The following is an 18,973-nucleotide window of genomic DNA, read 5'->3' on the forward strand; positions in this document are numbered from 1 at the left end:
TTGCAGGCCAAAATAAACTGTGAGCTTGACCAAAGTCTCAATATGCTATGTGAATGATACTTCCTCAAGCAATAAAGTGTGTTAAATGTTCCCTTGCCAAATTAATGAAAGCATCCTGCAATCGATAGGTTTAATTAATCACAACATTTTGACGTTTGTGTTACATTAACCTTTTTGTAAGTATAGTCGTTTCCTCAATGCTTTCAAAAAAAAATAAAATGGGTCATTCACTTCACGGCTGTTTGTGGAACATTGTTGGTGTGCAAGTTGACTGTTGCATTCACCTACAAAATGCACACACACTCACACCATTTTACAGTAAACCCTATGAAGCACTTTGAGATACCAGGTGATAAGGCACTATATCACATGCAAGGATTATATAAAATCATAACAAAATAGCTATCCAAAACAATTATTCTAATGCAATACACCATACTAACACCATAGATATATAGACATAAATCATTCCCTCATAACAAGACGAAAGGCCACAGGGCTAGTAGTTCACTGTTTCTTAGACCTCAAAGTAAGTTCAGTGCATCAACAAAACCAACTTGCACTCAGGTAGAGTTAGCCTCTTGAAGCACTTCAGAATGAAAGGGAACAGGGGAATTAAGCATTATCCAAAGCATTGTCAAGAATACATGTATAGGCTGTTAAGAAGATTTTGAAAGAAATCAAAGAGGAAACAAGACAGAGGTTTTGGAAGAAAATTAAGATGGCAAAGGTGTAATGGATGAATACTTAACAACCAAAGGTGAGATGGAGGGCTGTTACAGATACGCCATTATTTGTGTTTTTAACCTTCTTTAATATGTAGTTGATGTCTATGTGCTATTGGGAGCTTCAGTAAGTCTGTGTGCTATTGCAATTTTGATGTATGTGCACTATTGAAAATCTCACACATGCGCAGTTACGCAGCATAAGACCCTTAGCTTTAAGCGTGTTTAAGGTCCATAGACAGTATTCGATTTAAAGGCAAATACCACTTTGGTGACATAAAGTCTGGATTTGGCACAAATTAAAACAATTTGGCTGGTTAAAAAGGATTGCAGGGATCCAGGGGGCAGAGCCATTGTGATACAATGTATTTTGGCAGGAAAAGTATCAGCAGACATTTTCTAAGAGGATGGGCTTAATGCCCTTAAAAGGAGTGAGCCCAAATGGTCGTGGTCACTATTCACCTTGTTTTTTCGTCAAAGAGGTACGTGCCTGACTTGAGGAGGAGTCCTCTGGGTCAAGATTGTTTTTTCTGTTGTTCATTAACATGTTAAAAGGCTACCAGCTGTATAGTATAGTGTGTAGGCATTACTGTTCAACGTTGCAACCGTTTTCAGATTTAACAGACAGTTAGTAAGTAAGTCATAGAGTTGTGTCTGAAACACCAATAAAATAAGTGTGGAGCTTTCTTAATCATGCGTCTCTGTTTAAATCAGGAGGCAGGGATTTACATAACCAGGTGTGCCGACGTAACTATCTGTTGGTGCAAAGGGATTTGACGGAAGCATCCCTTTGCTAGTGTTATAAAGCACTGGGATAACCTGTCGTTGTGTTGACTCATTAGTGAAGTTACACCTCAGAATAGGGAACTTGGACTCACAGAGAAGGATCGAACAGAGACCACCAAACCCACTATGCAGGAAACACTTTGCAGGTTGACATTAGGGGTGAGAGCTGTTGCAGGGGGGAAAAAAAAATATACTATACAGGAGAAGCAAAGCAGATGCTTTCCATTTCATTCTGGACAGGAAAGCAGAATGGAAAGCCGAGAGATAGAGATGAGTTTTGACATAAATGTGGAAACAGATCTGTGCCTCCTGCAGAAGATGTTGCACGTTGATAAAGAATAGGATCCGGGATAGATTTCTGAAGTACACAAGAGCTGACCATGTGAGCATTGGTTGAGAAGCTCATGCTTGGGTATCTCAAATTATTTACGTGCGAGTCTTGCCAGCAAACTAGTTGACTACGGGGGTTGGAGGAGGGATTACAGCTGAACCTGCGGCACGTCATTTGATATCACCATGAACACAAACAACAGAGGATTTTCCCTTCCTTAACCCAAGATCCTGAACTAATTATAGAATCTCTACATCAGTCTCCACTGACAACCATTGAGTTCAGATAATTATAAAATATTTCAGCTTTATCAATTTTGTTTACATCATTTGAAACTTTTCTTAAAACCGTTAACATGAAAGCATTGCCCTCTCTTTAGCGTGCAACACTCCCAGGCAATAGTTATTCCAGGTTCTGACAATTGATGATAGGAAAACTTTGTTCTGGTGCCATTACACACGGCCAAGATTAAAAGCTCACAAGGTGTCAGACTGCAGCAATAACATTTATAAGGGAATTAGATAAACATTTGAAGAACGAAAAGATAAAAGGATACAGGGAAAGAACAGGAAATTCTGATTTGAATTGTTAGCTCCAGTAACTAAACTGGCATTAGAAGAAGCAAATTTCCCAGGATACTTTATCATGCAATGGTTCAGTTCATACAATACAATTTACAGTTATCTTTATATGGTGCTTTTCACGTCAGGAGGACATCTCAATGCGCTCATCACTGCTTGCTGGGCATCCAAGCTGGAGAATAGGAGCTGAAGGGGCATGTGAGGGGAAATATGATCGAAAGCAAGGTTAAAGTCCTGTAGCTCAGTGGTTAGAGCACTCTCTTTGCAAGTGAGAGACCCGAGTTCAATTCCAGGCAGGGCGAAACCTTGGGCAAGTTTCCTTACTCCAACCGCCTAATAATAATCCCTCCAAAAAAAAAACAATAATAAATTGGTCATTTTCAATCCATGACTGTTTGTGGGACATTGCAGTGCACAATTGGCTGCCGCGTTCACCCACAAATATACAGTCCATTCACTTTACAGTATATTCTGTGAAGCGCTTTGGGACGTCTAGAAGACGTGAAAAGCACTATATCAAATGCAAGGATTATTATTATTATTATTAAAGAGATATGCCTTGAGAGGAGCCCTGGACAAGAAGAGGGATGAAGCGAGTCAAAGGGACTCCAGGAGTTCCAGAGAGCGAGGTCAGAATGGCTGAAAGCTCGCCCACCAAGGTGGTTGGGTAGGCGTGAATAAGGCTGGGGACATGAAACAGGCCAGTGTTTGGTGAATGAAGAGAGCAGCCGGGTAGAAGGTCACGGTGGCAGGATCGGGCTACTTCACTTTTGGCAGTTAAAAATCTGAGAAATTGTCAGGCACAAAACAAATCTATTATTTCAACACTATTTTATTATCACTATTTCATAACTGTATTTTTACAGGCAGATAGTAAGCTAGAGCACCAACATGCTGGACCATGGAAGAGTTCTATCCCCAAACTGCTGACTTCTCTATCTCTGACACATTGCTCCAAAGAGCAATTGTGACAGTCCCACCCTTGGGCAGTAACTAATGCATATCTCAAGAAGACTCAGAGATAACAGTGACATATCTACAACCACAAAGATTGAAAACAAAAAATAAATATTTTAAAAGGGAAGAACCACTGAATAATAGAAAATACTTGTCCTGGTGATTGTCCCAAATACATCTGACCATGATGTCAATTTATCCCTGTTGCTTCAGGCTTAAATTTGGAGATGTGAAACTACAAAATATAGTCCATTCACTTTACAGTATATTCTGTTAAACATTTTAGACATCTCAACGACGTGATAAGGCATTATATCAAATGCAAGTATTATTATTTTTATTATGCTGTGGGGTAGATACAGAAAATAGACTGGATCCTTCCATGTCTGGTGGGCAGCAAAGTGTAAAGAATCAAGAGCACGTTATCCCAATATATATCCACATAACTGGTAGTTTTTCTAGGACTGGGAGATCACCTGTCTGCCTTCTCAGCAAGGCATGATTGCAGTACAGGGAGAGGTCCCAAAAAATTTCAGTTGAAGAGGTGAAGAACTGTACAAAGGACATAAATGCTTCATTTTGCCAAGGTCCGACTTTGAATTCAACAAAGTCACATACATTCATTTAAAATGTCATAAAAATATAAAAATGAGGAATAAAAGTTTTTTCGCCACATATTTTGAAGATTTAATACTTCAAGATTGGATTTAGGCTCTCTTCATGTAAAAGTGCTACAAAAAAAATCTTACAATACAAAATCTGTGGCAAGGAACTATATCACAGTTTTTGCAGGATTATGAGCACTCCCACTGAGGTCAGTTGGCTCATAATCAAGTGGCTAGATTTCAAAGTTCTCACCCACACCTTACCTTCATGCTGTAATATCTCGCTATCTCTCCGATCTCCTCCTACCCTACTTCTCTAAATGTCCCTTTGCTCGGCTAACTGCACATCGCCTGCCCTACCTGTACCATTATTAACGTTGAAGCATTCAGATTCTACATTCCTAACCTCTGGAAACCTCCATCTCAACCTCTCCACCTGCCATCAAGTTTGGCCTCAAAACCTACTTCTTCAACAGCACCTGTGGTCACCTCCCGAAAAGTGCTCCAAGACATTATCCTATATGTGGGTCACTGTAATAATAATAATCCTTGTATTTGATATAGTGTCTTATCACATCTTCGAGACGTCTTCAAGACGTGAATTAACTGTACATTTTGTGGACGAAACGCAGCAGCCAACCGTCCCACAAACAGTAATGGATTGAGTAACCAATTTTTTTTGAAGGAATTATTACCCCCGGAAAAGCAGCGAATAGTCTCAACTGAATTTGGTTTTATATTGAGTTTTTTATAAGTATGCTTTCAAATTTTCAGTGTCGAAACTCAGAATCATTCAGGTTAAAAATGTAGCTGTTAATGTGCTTTCACCTTCTTATCAAAGGGGCAAGAATACATTCATTCCTTCTTCCATCTGATCCTGTTTTCTCACAAAGATACAGGCAGTAATCTCTTATAATAATAAAGACAAAATATCTGTCTGTCTGTATATCTGAGAATCATGAGATAACCGATTGACATAGAGACATGATTTATACCTCATCAGAAAAGTCTTGCAACTGGCAGTGTAATGTACATATTTTTTGGGGGAAATCTCCTATCGTTGATGAGCTATATTAAAAAATGCTTTAATTAAGCCCCTACAGACAGGATATTAAACCTCTCTGGGAGAGAGAGACTGAGAACGAGGGAAAGACTAAGAGAGAGATCTCCACAACACTGCCTGACTCCGCCACTGCCTCACCCCTCAGGCTGCCGAATTCATCACCTCAAGGCTCGACTATGGAAACGCATTCGTCACCTCAAGGCTCGACTATGGAAACTCCCTCCTTGTCAGCCTCCCCAACTCTTCCCTTCACAAGCTGCAGATCATCCAGAACTCTGCAGCTCGTATCCTCTCCCGCACTGGGCTCCGTGATCACATCCACCTCGCCCGGCTCCACTGGCTCCCTATTCCTCATAGAATTCAAAATCCTCGTTCTCACTTTCGAGGCCCTCCACGGCCTTGCTCCCTCCTGCATCTCTGATTTTCTGACCCCAATCAACCTGTCCTCTCCCTCCACTCAGCAGGCTCCGGCCTACTCCATGTCTCCCGCCTGACCCGCCCTACCATCAGCGGCCGGGTTTTCAGCCTTTCCCTCCACTCTTTGGAACTCCATCCCACAATCCCTTCGCCTTGCTCCCTCTCTTGCCTCTTCAAGGCACAACTCAAAACCCTCCTTTTTGACTGTGCCTACAGGGGCCTTTTTACCCCTTCTGCGCTCCCTCATCCCAACCCTGTACCCCATGCTCGGGTCCTGATCCCTGACTGTTCAGCTCCTTGGGATGTCCTCCCAACGCGAAAGGCGCTTTAAAAATGTAATTTTGTTGTTGCTGATTAAATTGCAGCAATAGCCAAAACACACACTCTGGGGTCCCAAGTTTTGCCTCCAGCCAATCTGCGCGTAATGCTCTTAGGTCAGCAGGGTGCATCCCTCCCTCCAGCGAGAGAGTGAAAATCCTTTCCAGACACAGGGAAATTTCCACGTGTAAGTCACATACATATGTAGAACTATCAGTCTGGTATGCAGATTCTACAGACAGGATATCAATGTACCTTTCTCAGCTGTGCTTCAAGCTTAGCACATTCCTCTTTCTTCTGTTCAAAAGCGATCTCCAATGTCTTCACCTTGGAATCCTTCTTCAACCCAGATGATGCCAATGATGAAGCATGCTCTTTAAGATCTAGTAGTGCAGCCTAATATATTGCAAGATAAAGAAAAGTTTGAATTATATCTCCTTTTATTTAAATAGCAACTAACACTTAGGATAACATTTCAAAGTGCTTTACAGAGATGGTTTGGATCACTGATCAAGCTGAGAAAGTGGGGAGTTGTTGAGGATGTTAATGGAAGACCAGGTCAAAGAGATTCAAGGCAAGAAAAGAGGACACAACATAAAGAGATTAGCCAGCCAGCCTGGTTCATCAGCAGGACTTGGAGTCACTCCTACCAGTCACTGGGAGCAGAGATTCTTGCCACACAGCCAATGTTAACCCTGCAACGGTCTTCCCGCACCTGCCCGGTCACCTGCGGGGTAACCAAGGCTCAATCCTTGGCCCCCTTTTTTTCCTTATCTACATACTCCTTCCCGGTGATGCCATCCGCAGACATGGTGTCAACTTCCATATATATGCAGATGACACCCAAATCTACTTCTCCTTCTCCAGCTGTGACTCCCAGTCTGCTGATGTACTGTCAGCTTGTTTGACAGACATCAAGGCCTGGATGAGCAAAAATTTCCTGCAGATGAATGTTGGCAAGACAGAAGCCATATTCATTGGCTTCACTCATGCGGGTCTGAACTCCTAGGGGCCTAGGATTCATGGCTGAATGACCTACGCCTGTTTCTATGTTTCTATAAGGAAAGAGCTAACACCTGACACAAATACAAAAAAATGAATTTAACAACAAAAGACCTTTCTTTTCAACCACGTCTTTGGTCACCTTCCTCCCCCTCCCCCTGGCTCGATCCCGGGATCCGTTACTGTAAAGTGCTCTGAAACGCCGTCCGGTGTGGAGGGCGCTATATAAATCCAAGTTGTTGTTGTTGAATTTAATAACTGCAGATTAACTCTTTAATGCATTGAGTTCTTCACTGTTCTATGCATTGGTTCTTCTCACTGTCCTCCACCCTTAACCCCCGCCCCCCCACCCTCCCCTCGCAGCAAAAGCTACGTGTGCAATACATCAGTGTGCAATACATCAGATTTGAATAATTCTATTTGTAGAAATGTCAAATATCCCCATTTGTATAAAAGATAGAAGTCACATGTATCACACAGACACTGTACCACTCACCTCCTTTTCTGAAATATCTCCTTGGAGTCCACTGACTCTTTCCTTAATCTCTTTTACATCCTTTTTATATGAATCAATTTCTTCCTGCTTTTCTCTTTCATCTCGCTCTCTTTGGTCTTTCAGTCGCTCAATTATTCTCTCCTGGAACAATTTTACAACATTATTAAGGGAAAGAATGGGGGAAAGAAAGCAAATCACATTGAGCTATGTTTTAAAAGGTTAAAACATAATCAGGCAATTTAACCTTAGCGATGCAATAATGCTTTATGAGGTTAATAGAAATGAAATAGCTGAAACACTTCAGTAAAAAAACTTTTATCTACCATGTTCTGAAAATCCAAGGGTATTTTGACAATGGACAGCATCTCTGCCATCCAGGCTAGCCACCTGATGAGGGGGAGAAAGGGCATTTCCCCAAAACAAGCAAACCATTCAAACTAAACTTCCTAGTTCTCAAATCTCTTACCCTCTAGAAATAATCACAATGCCCAAAATGCTTCAAAATCATGAGTGAAGCCAATGCTTCACAATCACAATGCTTCCTACACAGTGAACATGGAAATTCAGTGTCAAAATCATTTGAACAAGACCATCATAATAATAATAATAATAATCCTTGAATTTGATATAGCGCTTTTCACGTCGGGAGGATGTCCCAAAGCGCTTCACAGAACACACTGTAAAGTGAATTGACTGTATATTTGTGGGCGAACGCGGCAGCCAATTGCGCACAGCAATGTCCCACAAACAGTCGTAGATTGAAAATGACCAATTTAATATTGTTCTTGGTTTTAGAGGGATTATTATTAGGGGTGTGGAGTAAGGAAACTTGCCCAAGGTTTCGCCCTGCCTGGAATTGAACTCAGGTCTCTCGCTTGCAAAGCGAGTGCTCTAACCACTGAGCTACAGGACTCCACAAGTCCTATCATATCATCATATTATTATATTATTATACTATTTAAACCTATTTATGAAAGCTTACTTAAATTGTTATCACCTCTCCTTTTTGGTCTTATTATTTATCCTTCTTGGTGACATCATCCATAGACATGGGGTCAACTTCCACATGTATGCGGATGACACCCAACTGTACCTCTCTGCCTCCACCCTTGACTCCAGGAACTGCTGTCCTGACAGAATGTCTGTCAGACATCAAGTCCTGGATGAGAGCTAACTTTCTTCACTTGAACATCAACAAGACCGAGGCTCTCTGGTTGGCTCCCGTCAGTGCCTCTACACCTCAGGCACTGACAGCATCATTATCCATGGTTGCACACTCCACCTTGCTAAGCCAGTCCAGAAGCTTGGTGTCTTGTTTGACCCTCAACTATCCTTTCTACCTTTCATGCTTCACAATGCTTTCTACTCCACGTCTGTTCCATGTCCACTCTGGCTTACCCCATCTCCGCAACGTCACCCGACTCCTCCACAATCTCACACCACAAGCCACCGGAACCATCATACATGCATTCATAACATCAAATTCATAACTCCTTGCTTGTCGGTCTGCCCAACTCCTCCCTCCATGGGCTGCAGATCATCCAGAACTCTGCAGCCCACGTCCTCTCCTACACCAAGCTCCGTGACCCTATCACCTCCATCCTCACCCGACTCCACTGGTGGCTTCCCATCACACAGAGGATACAGTTCAAGTTCCTGGTCCTCACTTTCAAAGTCCTCCATGGCCTTGCTTCCCCCTACCTCTGCGACCAGGTGGGCCTTCTGCAACTCTGCCCCCACCAATTAGTATCCCATCCAGTCCTAACCATATGCACTACAAACCTTTTCTGCAAGAGCCTCCTCCAAGGTGGTAAGCACAGTGTCTGTGTTTGTGGTGTCCGCCTGCAAGGATTTTACCCGCTCTTTCAGGCTGCTCATTTGCTTTTCTTTATCCCGCAGCTGTTCCTGCAGGTTTTCAATCTGCAAACAGAATGTAAGAAGCACTCAGGTCACTATGAAAAGCTGTGAAAAGACTCACAAAGGTGCAATTATTTATTCTACTTTTAAATTGCTGGAGTGACTGGTCATTTCTTCCATTGGTGAAGTAAATTGGAGAAATAATAGTTATGCATTCCCACCAATTATTAGTGGACAGCACAATATATTCAAACACATGCAACCAGCGCTTGAGTCCCATGTGGAAATGATGTAGCCTATCCCAGTGGAATTTCTGGTGGCAAGGGATCAACAGCATGAACGAAGTTTGTTCTATACCTGACACAGATCCTGGCATCGGTGCCAAAAATTCTCTTTTCTCAACAAACTAAGCAATTCCCAAATCATCAACTCTTATTACCGCAGTTTATTTCTGAAAAATGTTTGTTTACATATTTGAATGTTGATTTTTTCTCATGGGAGGTGACTTGAAGGAACTATGAAGCCCTGTGCAAAGGAACTAAAATAACATTAACACCTCAAACAGTGCAGAGTTGATGATTACGTCTCTGTTGATGATCCTCACCTTCAATCAAATTATCAGGCTTGGTAGTTACTCTGATCCATGGTGAGGTTACAAAAACTCACTGCTAAAATGCATTCGGCTCCCGAGACAAATTTACTAAAATGAATATTAAATGTATTATTCTAATAATAATATTTGCATTTGATATAGTGATATATTGTCAAAACACCTCAAAGCGCTTCACAGGATAGTACTGTAAAGTGTATAAGTGTAAAATGGTGAGTTTGTAGTCAAACACAACAGCCAATTGTCACAGCAAAGTCCTACAAAATAACCACGAAATGAATGACCAATTTTATCTGGATTGTCGGCCAGAAAACCAGGAGAAACTCACTTTGACGACAATTGTAGTACTTCAGCAAAGTAACCAGGTCATTGACTCTTGAATCACTCAAGTCTAAGTGTGAATAACCTGTTCTCTTCATTTTTGCAAATTTTTCAGACATCTATCTTGAGACTTGAAAGATCCACTTTAGGTTAATGACATATACTTTAAATGTGCAAAAGGATTTCCAATGCTACAGTTCATGCCATTTGTTTTAGAATGGTAACACTAGAATTCACTTTTTTCACACTTTAATATTAATATAAACTTTATAAATATCAAGACTTGGAACTCACATAGTCTAAACTGACATTCCAATACAACTTTGGAAGCATCGACCTTTGGATGAAACTTTAAGGCAGGGCCCCATCTGCCTATTCAGGTGAGCATTGAAGATCCCATGATACCATTCTAAAAAAAAAGGGAGTTTCTCCCAGTGTCCAAGCTAATGGTCCCCTTAATAAAATTAGTTATTCATTCCATGGCTGTTTGTGGGACATTGCTGTCACGTTCACCCACAAAAAATTCACTCCACTTTACAGTATATCCTATGAAGCACTTTGGGATGTCCTCCTTTTGTGAAAGCACTATACCAAATATAAGAATGATGATTAATTATTATTATGATGATGATTATTATGATTATGTTATTGCTGTTTAGATCACTCCATGGAAGTAGTTTCTAAGTGGGTTTCAGTGATGAGTCAGCCATATCAATGACACTGCCCCATAACACTTGAATGGATCTTACTTTTCTTAGTATATTTGAACTTGCCAAAAAATCTGATTTCTGCCAGAGGGGGACATTTTATGCATCAGGTATTTTGTCAAGCCATTCCTGAATTGTCTTATTAACAATCCCAGTTGCAACTAATGTTTCTACTAACTATGCTTGTCTTGACTGTCAGATAGGTTCACATTCAATTTGTTGGTCAACATAATTCCTGATCTTCTCTCGTTCTTTATTTTGTATGTTGTCACTTTGAATGGCAACATCAGTGATATTGTATGTACAGCCTAGTTGTTTTCTTAAATATGATATAACAGGTTACTGTTCTATCTGTATGCACTTGTGAGTCCCAGATTATTGTGCTGTTACAGATTGTCCAGTGGATATATTTCGCTACATTGTTATATCAATTCAGGTACTCTGATGGTGCTAGGGCTGGACATAATGATAATAATAATAAATTATTATTATATTTGAGCTGTATACAGCTTTTATGGCGAAAATAAATGAAAATTAAATGCCTTATCAATTTCTATGGATCAATTTTGAATTAAATCAGTTTGTTTTGTTGGATAGGACTTTGTTTTTGTTGAGGATGCTCCAGACAAACTCTGGGAGAGCTGTCCAATCTTTATGTAATCCTGACCAATGTTCTTGTTAATATCAGAATTTTTTGTGGCCAAAAATGTGCAGAATTTTGAAAATATTGTCTCTGAAGTACAGTAGCCCCACTCAAAATTGCAGCCCATAGTTGTTAAGATTCGTGATTTTTTTAAATGAATCATACAGCTCTGAATTAAAACACAATCCTTGGGAGATTCTGGTGGTCATTTGAGAGGTCATTTGGAACAAATAGAGCCAATGTGGTTAATTCTAGTGAATACTTAGAATTAGCCTAATTTCAAAGTTTAAGGCTGGCAATGGCACTTTTATTAAATTTAAGAAATTAAAATCTATCAGATGTAAATCATCTGCAACAAAATGACCGGTGGTGTGTAAGCATTGGAATTCCGGTTGCAGCCAAATGACACGGGAACATTAAGTTTTTTGTTCATAATAAACTTTGGCAAACTGGGCATTGTGAATAGATTATTTCTCTAATCCCTAGTAGGCCATGTTATTATTATAATATTATTATTGTTAATAATAATAACAAACCTTATTGCGTTTCTCAACAGTACAATGAAACGGCTACACGTCGGGAGGACGTCCCAAGGTGCTGGACAGTTGGGTCGGGACCCGAGCAGGGGGGAAATGGTCAGGGTGAGGGGAGGGAAGGGAAGGAGCGAGGAGGGGGTAGAGAGTCGAGAGGGGAGCTGAAGGCACGGTTGAAGAGAAAGATCTTGAGGCCGACCTTGAAGGAGGAATGGGAGGAAGCAAGGCAAAGGCACTGGGGGATAGAGTTCCAGAGCCTAGGGGCTGAGAGGCTGAAGGCCCGGCCACCGATGGTAGGGCGGTTGGGGCGGGGGATGTGGAGCAGACCGGAGCCAGAGGAACGGAGGGTACGGGCAGGTAAGTAGGGGGATAGTAGGTCGGAGAGGTAGGAGGGAGCAAGGCCGTGAATGGCCTTGTAGGTGAGGATGAGGATCTTGAATTCGATCCTCTGGGGGATGGGGAGCCAGTGGAGGCGAGCGAGGGTGGGAGTGATGTGGTCGCGAAGCCTGGTGCGGGACAGTACACGAGCTGCAGAGTTCTGAATGACCTGCAGCTTGTGGAGGGAGGTGCCGGGAAGGCCGGCGAGGAGAGAGTTCCCATAGTCCAGCCTTGAGGTGATAAAGGCGTGGACCAGTGTTTCAGCAGCGTGAGGGGTGAGGTAGTGCCGTAGTCTGGCGATTTCGGAGGTGATGGAAGGCGGTGCCAGTTGTGGCGCGGATATGAGGGAGAAAGGACAGCTCAGGGTCGAACAGAACCCGAGGTTCCTGACTGGCTTTGAGAGGTGGAGAGTGCAGCCTTGGATGCTGATGCTGTCAGCGCCTGAGGTGCGGAGGCGCTGACGTGAGCCAATCAGGAGGGCCTCAGTTTTGCGCACGTTGAGCTGAAGAAAGTTGTCTCTCGTCCAGGACTCGATGTCGGACAGGCAGGCTGTCAGGACATCGGTGGTCGTGGAGTTGAGGGTAGAGGAGGAAAGGTAGAGTTGGGTGTCATCCGCATACATGTGGAAGTTAACCCCATGTCTGCGGATGATGTCACCCAGGGGGAGCATATAGAGGGTGAAGAGGAGGGGACCGAGGACAGAGCCCTGAGGGACACCGCACGAGACAGTGCGGGGGCTGGAGGAAAAGCCGTTAGTGGAAACAAAATGAAGACGGTGGGAGAGGTAGGACCTAAACTACTCAAGGACACGATCTTGAATGTTGAGGTGGGAGGACAAGCGGTGGAGGAGGATAGAGTGGTCGACCGTATCGAATGCGGCCGATAGGTCGAGGAGGACGAGGAGGCAGAGGGAGCCCTGGTCGCAGATGGTCAAGATGTCATTAGTGACCTTGACCAGGGCGGTTTCCGTGCTATGGGCAGCATGGAAACCCGACTCCTATAGTGAATGGGTGGAGAGGAAAGAGCGCAGCTGGCAGGCGACGACTCTTTCGAGAACCTTGGACAGGAAGGGGAGGTTGGAGATGGGCCGGTAGCTTGATAGCTGCGACGCATCAGGGGAGGGTTTTTTCAGTGTGAGAGTGATGGTGGCAGTTTTGAGGGGAATGGGAACAGAGACAGAGGAGAGGGACAGGTTAATGGTGTCTGTAAGAAGTGGGGCAAGGAGGTGGAGCTGGGAGATAAGGAATGGAGTGGGGATGGGGTCCAGGGAGCAGGTGGTGGGTTTCAAGGACAGGATGAGGTTGGTGACAGAGGGTGGGGAAACGGGTTCGAAGGTGTGGAGGGGAGGATGGGGTGGGGGTTGGGTGGAAGTTGGAGGGGCAGTGACCGCAGAGCGGATTCCCTTGATTTTGGATTCAAGGAAATCCAGCATCTCCTCGCAGTGAAGGTTGGAGGAGATGACCTGCGCGGGGTGGCGAGGGGGACGGAGGAGTCGGGATGTGGTAGAGAACAGAAGCCTGGGGTTGTTCTTCGCCTCCAGGATTATCCTGGAGTAGAAGGACGACTTGGTTGAGGCTAGAGTGGAGCGGTAGGTTTTGAGGAGGTCCAGACAGATTTGCCGGTGGACCGTTAGGCCAGATTTGAGGCAGGTGCGTTTAGCAGCCCGCACCTGGCTCTTTAGTTAGCGGAGGTGGGTGGTGAACCAGGGGGAGGAACGAGAGTAGGAGACAGTATGGGAGGTGATGGGGCAAGAGTGTTGAGTGTGGAGGAGAGGGTGTTGTGGAGGAGGGTGAGAGCAGAAGAGGGGTCAGTGAGGGATGAAGGCCAGAGGGAGAGGAGTTCAGAGGACTCTAAGGCAGAGGTTAGGGATTGTGGGAGTAACTTCTTCCAGGGGCGGTAGAAGATGGTGGTGGATCTGGTGGAGGTAGGGAGGGGGGTGGAGGTGGTGAAGGAGATGAAGTGGTGATTGGAGATGGCCTTGTCGGTAATGGTGATATCCGAGACACTGAGGCCCCGGGTGATCACCAAATCGAGTGGGTGGCCGTGAATGTGAGTGGCGGAGTTGATGTGGAGGGAGAGGTTGAGCGAGGAGAGGAGGGAGGAGAAGTCCGAGGAGGTGGAGCAGGAGGGAGTGAACTGCAGGTTGAAGTCGCCCAGGATGATGAGGCGATCAGAGCAGAGGCAGAGAGATGTTAGGAGAGTAGAAATGTCAGAGCTGAAGGTGGGGGAGATTTTAGGGGGCCGGTAGAGGAGGAGGATTTTGAGTGAGAGATGGGAGGAGTGGGAGAGGGTGAGGTGCTCAAAAGAGGGGAAAGAGGAGTAGGGGGATAGGGAGCGGTTGACAGAAGGGTGCGTGGGGAGGGAGGGGGGTCCAGGTTGTGAGGCAGGGGTGGGGGGATGGGGATGAGGGAGAAGAGGTTGGCTTCCCGGGTCTGTGTCCGGGGTAGCTGGCAAGTGTGGTGGGGAATGGGGCAGTCGGTGTGGCTGCTGCTGGACAGCAAACGCCGAGTGCCTCGGTGAGCCCGGCCGGAGGAGGATTCCCAGGCTGGAACAGAGGGAGATTGTGGGAGGGTCAAGTGGGGATAGAAGGCGAGGGGGACGGAGAGAGAAGAGGACAGAGCGGGAGAGATGCAGAGGAGGGAGGGTTTGGGGGGAGGGAGGGAGGGGGTGAGGGTCAGAGTGGCAGCCATAATGCGCACGCGGGGACCGGGACTAGTAGTTGTTTTGATCCATAAATGTGATGGATTTCCTTGTAGACGAAAATTCAAAATGTTTCATTTTTGCGAAGTAGCACATTTAAGATCCATCCTATTTGAAGACATTCAAATTTAACACTCATGATTTTGATCACCACAGATTGCAATACAGCGCCTTTCAAGTCAGGAGGATGTCCGAAGCAACCAGACAGTCGAAGATTTAGCTAAATTTAATTTTGTTTAAATCTAAATTTATATTTAATTTTTTAATATGTCTAAATTCTCAACTTTCTGCTCTGATAACTTCACCTCTGATAACCTCAAGAGGTGCTTGGAGATTTGGTCACATAAACCCCAATTTAGTCTAAGTTCTAAAGGCCCCAAATTCCACCTACTTTCAGCCTGTACAGAATTGAGGAAAATGTTTAATTTCAGTTTTTATTCAAAAGCCATTTTTCCACAGTTCTTAATAATAATTTGCTTCTGAATTCAAATTGAAATCAAGAATTTTACACAATTCTGAGTCTGATCTTTAATACTTAGACCAAATGGAACAGGCTAAGTAAAACCAGGTGGATTTTGTGGCCATAAATGATTTAATGTGAAGACGTTTATGTGCAAATTGTTACCAAGTCTCAGTTTGAACCTCACAGATTTGAGCACTGTGCACTCGACCTGGTGACAAAATCTGGATACGAATGTCATTCTTGTTCATTCAACCAATTGCGCAAAATATAGCTTGACTCTTGTTATTTCAATTAAAGTAAAGTAAATTTAATAGATAAATTGCAGTGTTCTGGATTGACTATTTGGGATAGTTTTTCTTTTGAATGAAAATATAATCAAGCCCAAAAAGCTTTAATTTTTGTGTGTAAAGAGGACAAGCTTAAGTGCAGTTATTCCGCTCTTGCAATGGCAGAAAGCAAAATAAATTAAGTAGCTTTTTAACATGAATACAAATTATTTAAGCAATTTCATGGTTTTTAGCACATCACTGCCCATTCGGCCACAAGGCATGTTTATTATTACCCACAGATTAAAAGTTTCTTTGTTTACAATGGGTTTATGTGTTTATGTGATTTAATTATTATTTGTTTTAAATTACTTTCCATTTGAGGAAACATTCAGCAACATATGTATTCTACTTCCCATCTGAAGTTTCCGTTTGGTTGGTAGGTAAGGAACATTCTGCATTACTTTTTGGAATATGCATAATTCCCTGGTCCCCGGATGCCACCAATATTGCTTTGCAACCAGCTATATTTGTAATAATAAACCTTGCATTTGATATAGCATATTTTCACATAATGGAGACATCCTGTATCTAACAGTAAATCTTGTGAAGAGCTTCAGAGGATTTACTATTAAGTGTAGTGACTGTATTTTGTAGGTGAGCACAAAAGCCAATGTCCTACAAATAGCCATGAATTGAATGTCTAATCTTATCTGGGGGATTGTTAGCAACGATACCAGCGGAAACTCCTTCCTCGTTTTGAATATTATCATGGGATCTTTAATGTCCACATGAACAAACAGAGGGGATCTTGGTTTAACTTGAAGCACGACATCTCCAACAATCCCTCAGCACTGTATTGGAGTGTCAACCGTCCTAGATCATGTGAGTTCAAAGTCTCAATGTGGGGCTTGAATTCATAACCTTTGCACTTGGGAGGATTTCAAGGCAGGGAAGAGGAAAGAACATAAAGAAATTTTGAAAGAAAAATAAAAACTTTCTGTAGGAAAGACGATATAGGAGCATTGTGGCTCAAAGTTCACATATTTCCTTCTGTTTAATATATATTGGCTATATATGCTAACAATATTGTCAGTTTTCAGTACAAAGCAAAAATATGCCTTTTTCATCATAGCAAGATTCTACACTGAAATCTATACTATATTTTAACCAATACATTTTTTTAAAACTCCTTAAATCTGATATTCAATAGAGTCTCGGGTTGATCTCCCAAAGCTGTAATTGATGTGACCTGTTGAATCGGTTGGTTTATAAAAAAATTAAGTCATCAAAGTGAACATTTCCTTTTTTTAAATCTAATGAGCCAATCCAAAGCACGAGCACAAATCAAATATTCAATTACCACACTGAACTTCTTTAGAAACACACACACACACACGCAGACACATATATAGAAATTTTATATGGATCAAAAGTTGGTCAGTAGTTCCTCAGAGATCTGGAGAGGTTTTAGTTAAAAATGTGCACTTGCAGCTTTACTATTCATACACACACACAAACTCAAAACTATTGAGAGGGGTTACCTCATACACTTCTGTAATTTAAGCTCCCTGAAAACTGTAACTTCATAGAATATATACCAACCATATCCCCTCTTCTCTGCCAGAAAATGGTCAGCAGTATGGCGAGACAAGCCAAATACACAACTCAGGAGGCCTAGTTTAGAAAAGCAGCAATAATTTACGTTAATACATCACCTTTTGTGCCAGAAAGACATATCAAAGTATGTCACAGGCAAACTGAGAGCCTGAGCCTGGGGTGAGATCTGAGGAGGGTGTTGGGAGTGGTAACATCACATTTATACAATGGGAAGCTCAGTCATCCAAGAGAAAGTATCATATTTTGAGGCAAGACTTAAGAGTTTATATTTAATCAGTCACTGAAAAATAAAGATGTGCATGTGCTTTCTACACCTTTCCTATTGACTAACAAGTAATAACTGCACTAGACAGACTATGTGGCATACACCAGATCCAACAGCTGAAAAGCAAATGGACTGAGCAGAGATGTAGTTGAACAGTCAGCAGGTGAGGGGGAAGGGGTTCAAGAGAATAGGTGATAGACTTCATCTGGGTTATGACGGATAAGGGGGAAAGGGGGCAAATAATAATAATAATCCTTGCATTTGACACAGCGCCTTATATATGTTGGGTAGAGGCAGAAGACACTGAGGGAGAAAAGGAAGATACAGCCAGGTGGATTTTATCTATTTTGGTCAGGAGAAAGTAACACAAAATTCTCTCTCTACCCAGCTCAATAATGTACACCTTACTATGTCTCTACTTCCCTGCCACAACAAACCTGTCACTGTCTCTTTTGTAGCTCCTCTCTTCTAAATTCTGGATCGATGCAAAAAAAATGTATACGTTGAAAAGATTTCTTACATTTGGTAACCAAACAAAATATTGATGCCTAATAATCCAAGTGAATTTAAATAATACCATCACTGTGGTAAATAAAAGGTAGAAAGAAGTAATGTGAACAAATGATTGAAGCAATGTCATTTTCCCACAGGTATTTTCAACACATTCTTTTTTTAAAAAAGGTGCAAAAATCTAATTCCAGTGAAACTTCTGTTCATTAATACATTTTAAAAACAGCTATCAATGTTATGTGATGTTATTTTCCAACAGCTTGTTCCATTTATGGTTAGCAAATGATTATATCTAGCCCTCACAAGCCAATCTACAATGCTTCATCTTTGGCAGCAAGGTCATAATTTCATACTGTGTTATGCTAAAGAGTGAAAAAAATGGAGGTTTATAAGATTTCAGTGAAAAAGTCCATATGTCTTAAATTAACCACTGAGGATTTGGCAGCGAGGAAGACATATAACTGTACCATATTGAAAAAAAGGCATGAACATAACTGTGACACTTTCTGTAACGTTACTTTAAATCCAAATTAACTGCCAAAAAATCTAACCAAGTCATAACTTAAAAACACATTTTGCTACATGTTTTGACAGGTGCAGAATTTTACATGCCTTTTTTTGCAAAAGGAACCAATGCTCTTTTTTGTTCCATGTAATATACGGTTTCATATTTTGTCTCTGTTTCACAAGAACGAAATAATTGTACCTTACTGGAGCATTTCATACATATCTTTTGATTTGTGTTTAGAATTCTTGAGTCACATATTTTCAGTTTCTAAAAACTGCAAGCAAGAAACTAAAAGCACAATTTGAAACATG

The 18,973-nt window shown here is 42.3% G+C and overlaps 1 protein-coding gene across 5 annotated transcripts in view; it reads right to left on the reverse strand.

Moving 5' to 3' along the window:
- erc1b (ELKS/RAB6-interacting/CAST family member 1b) overlaps positions 1–18,973 on the reverse strand; it is a 432,645-nt gene that overhangs the window by 331,511 nt on the left and 82,161 nt on the right. For all 5 annotated transcript variants that reach the window (XM_007898509.2, XM_007898508.2, XM_007898513.2 and 2 more), the window contains exons 8-10: positions 9,064–9,201; positions 7,282–7,422; positions 6,039–6,179 (exon numbers count right to left, since the gene is read on the reverse strand). In XM_007898509.2, coding sequence (XP_007896700.2) covers positions 6,039–6,179; positions 7,282–7,422; positions 9,064–9,201 — 420 coding nt within the window. The remainder of the gene's footprint in view (positions 1–6,038; positions 6,180–7,281; positions 7,423–9,063; positions 9,202–18,973) is intronic.

The sequence above is a fragment of the Callorhinchus milii genome, unplaced genomic scaffold (genome assembly GCF_018977255.1).
Source record: "Callorhinchus milii isolate IMCB2004 unplaced genomic scaffold, IMCB_Cmil_1.0 Scaffold5, whole genome shotgun sequence".
In the NCBI taxonomy this organism is placed as follows: Eukaryota; Metazoa; Chordata; class Chondrichthyes; order Chimaeriformes; family Callorhinchidae; genus Callorhinchus; species Callorhinchus milii.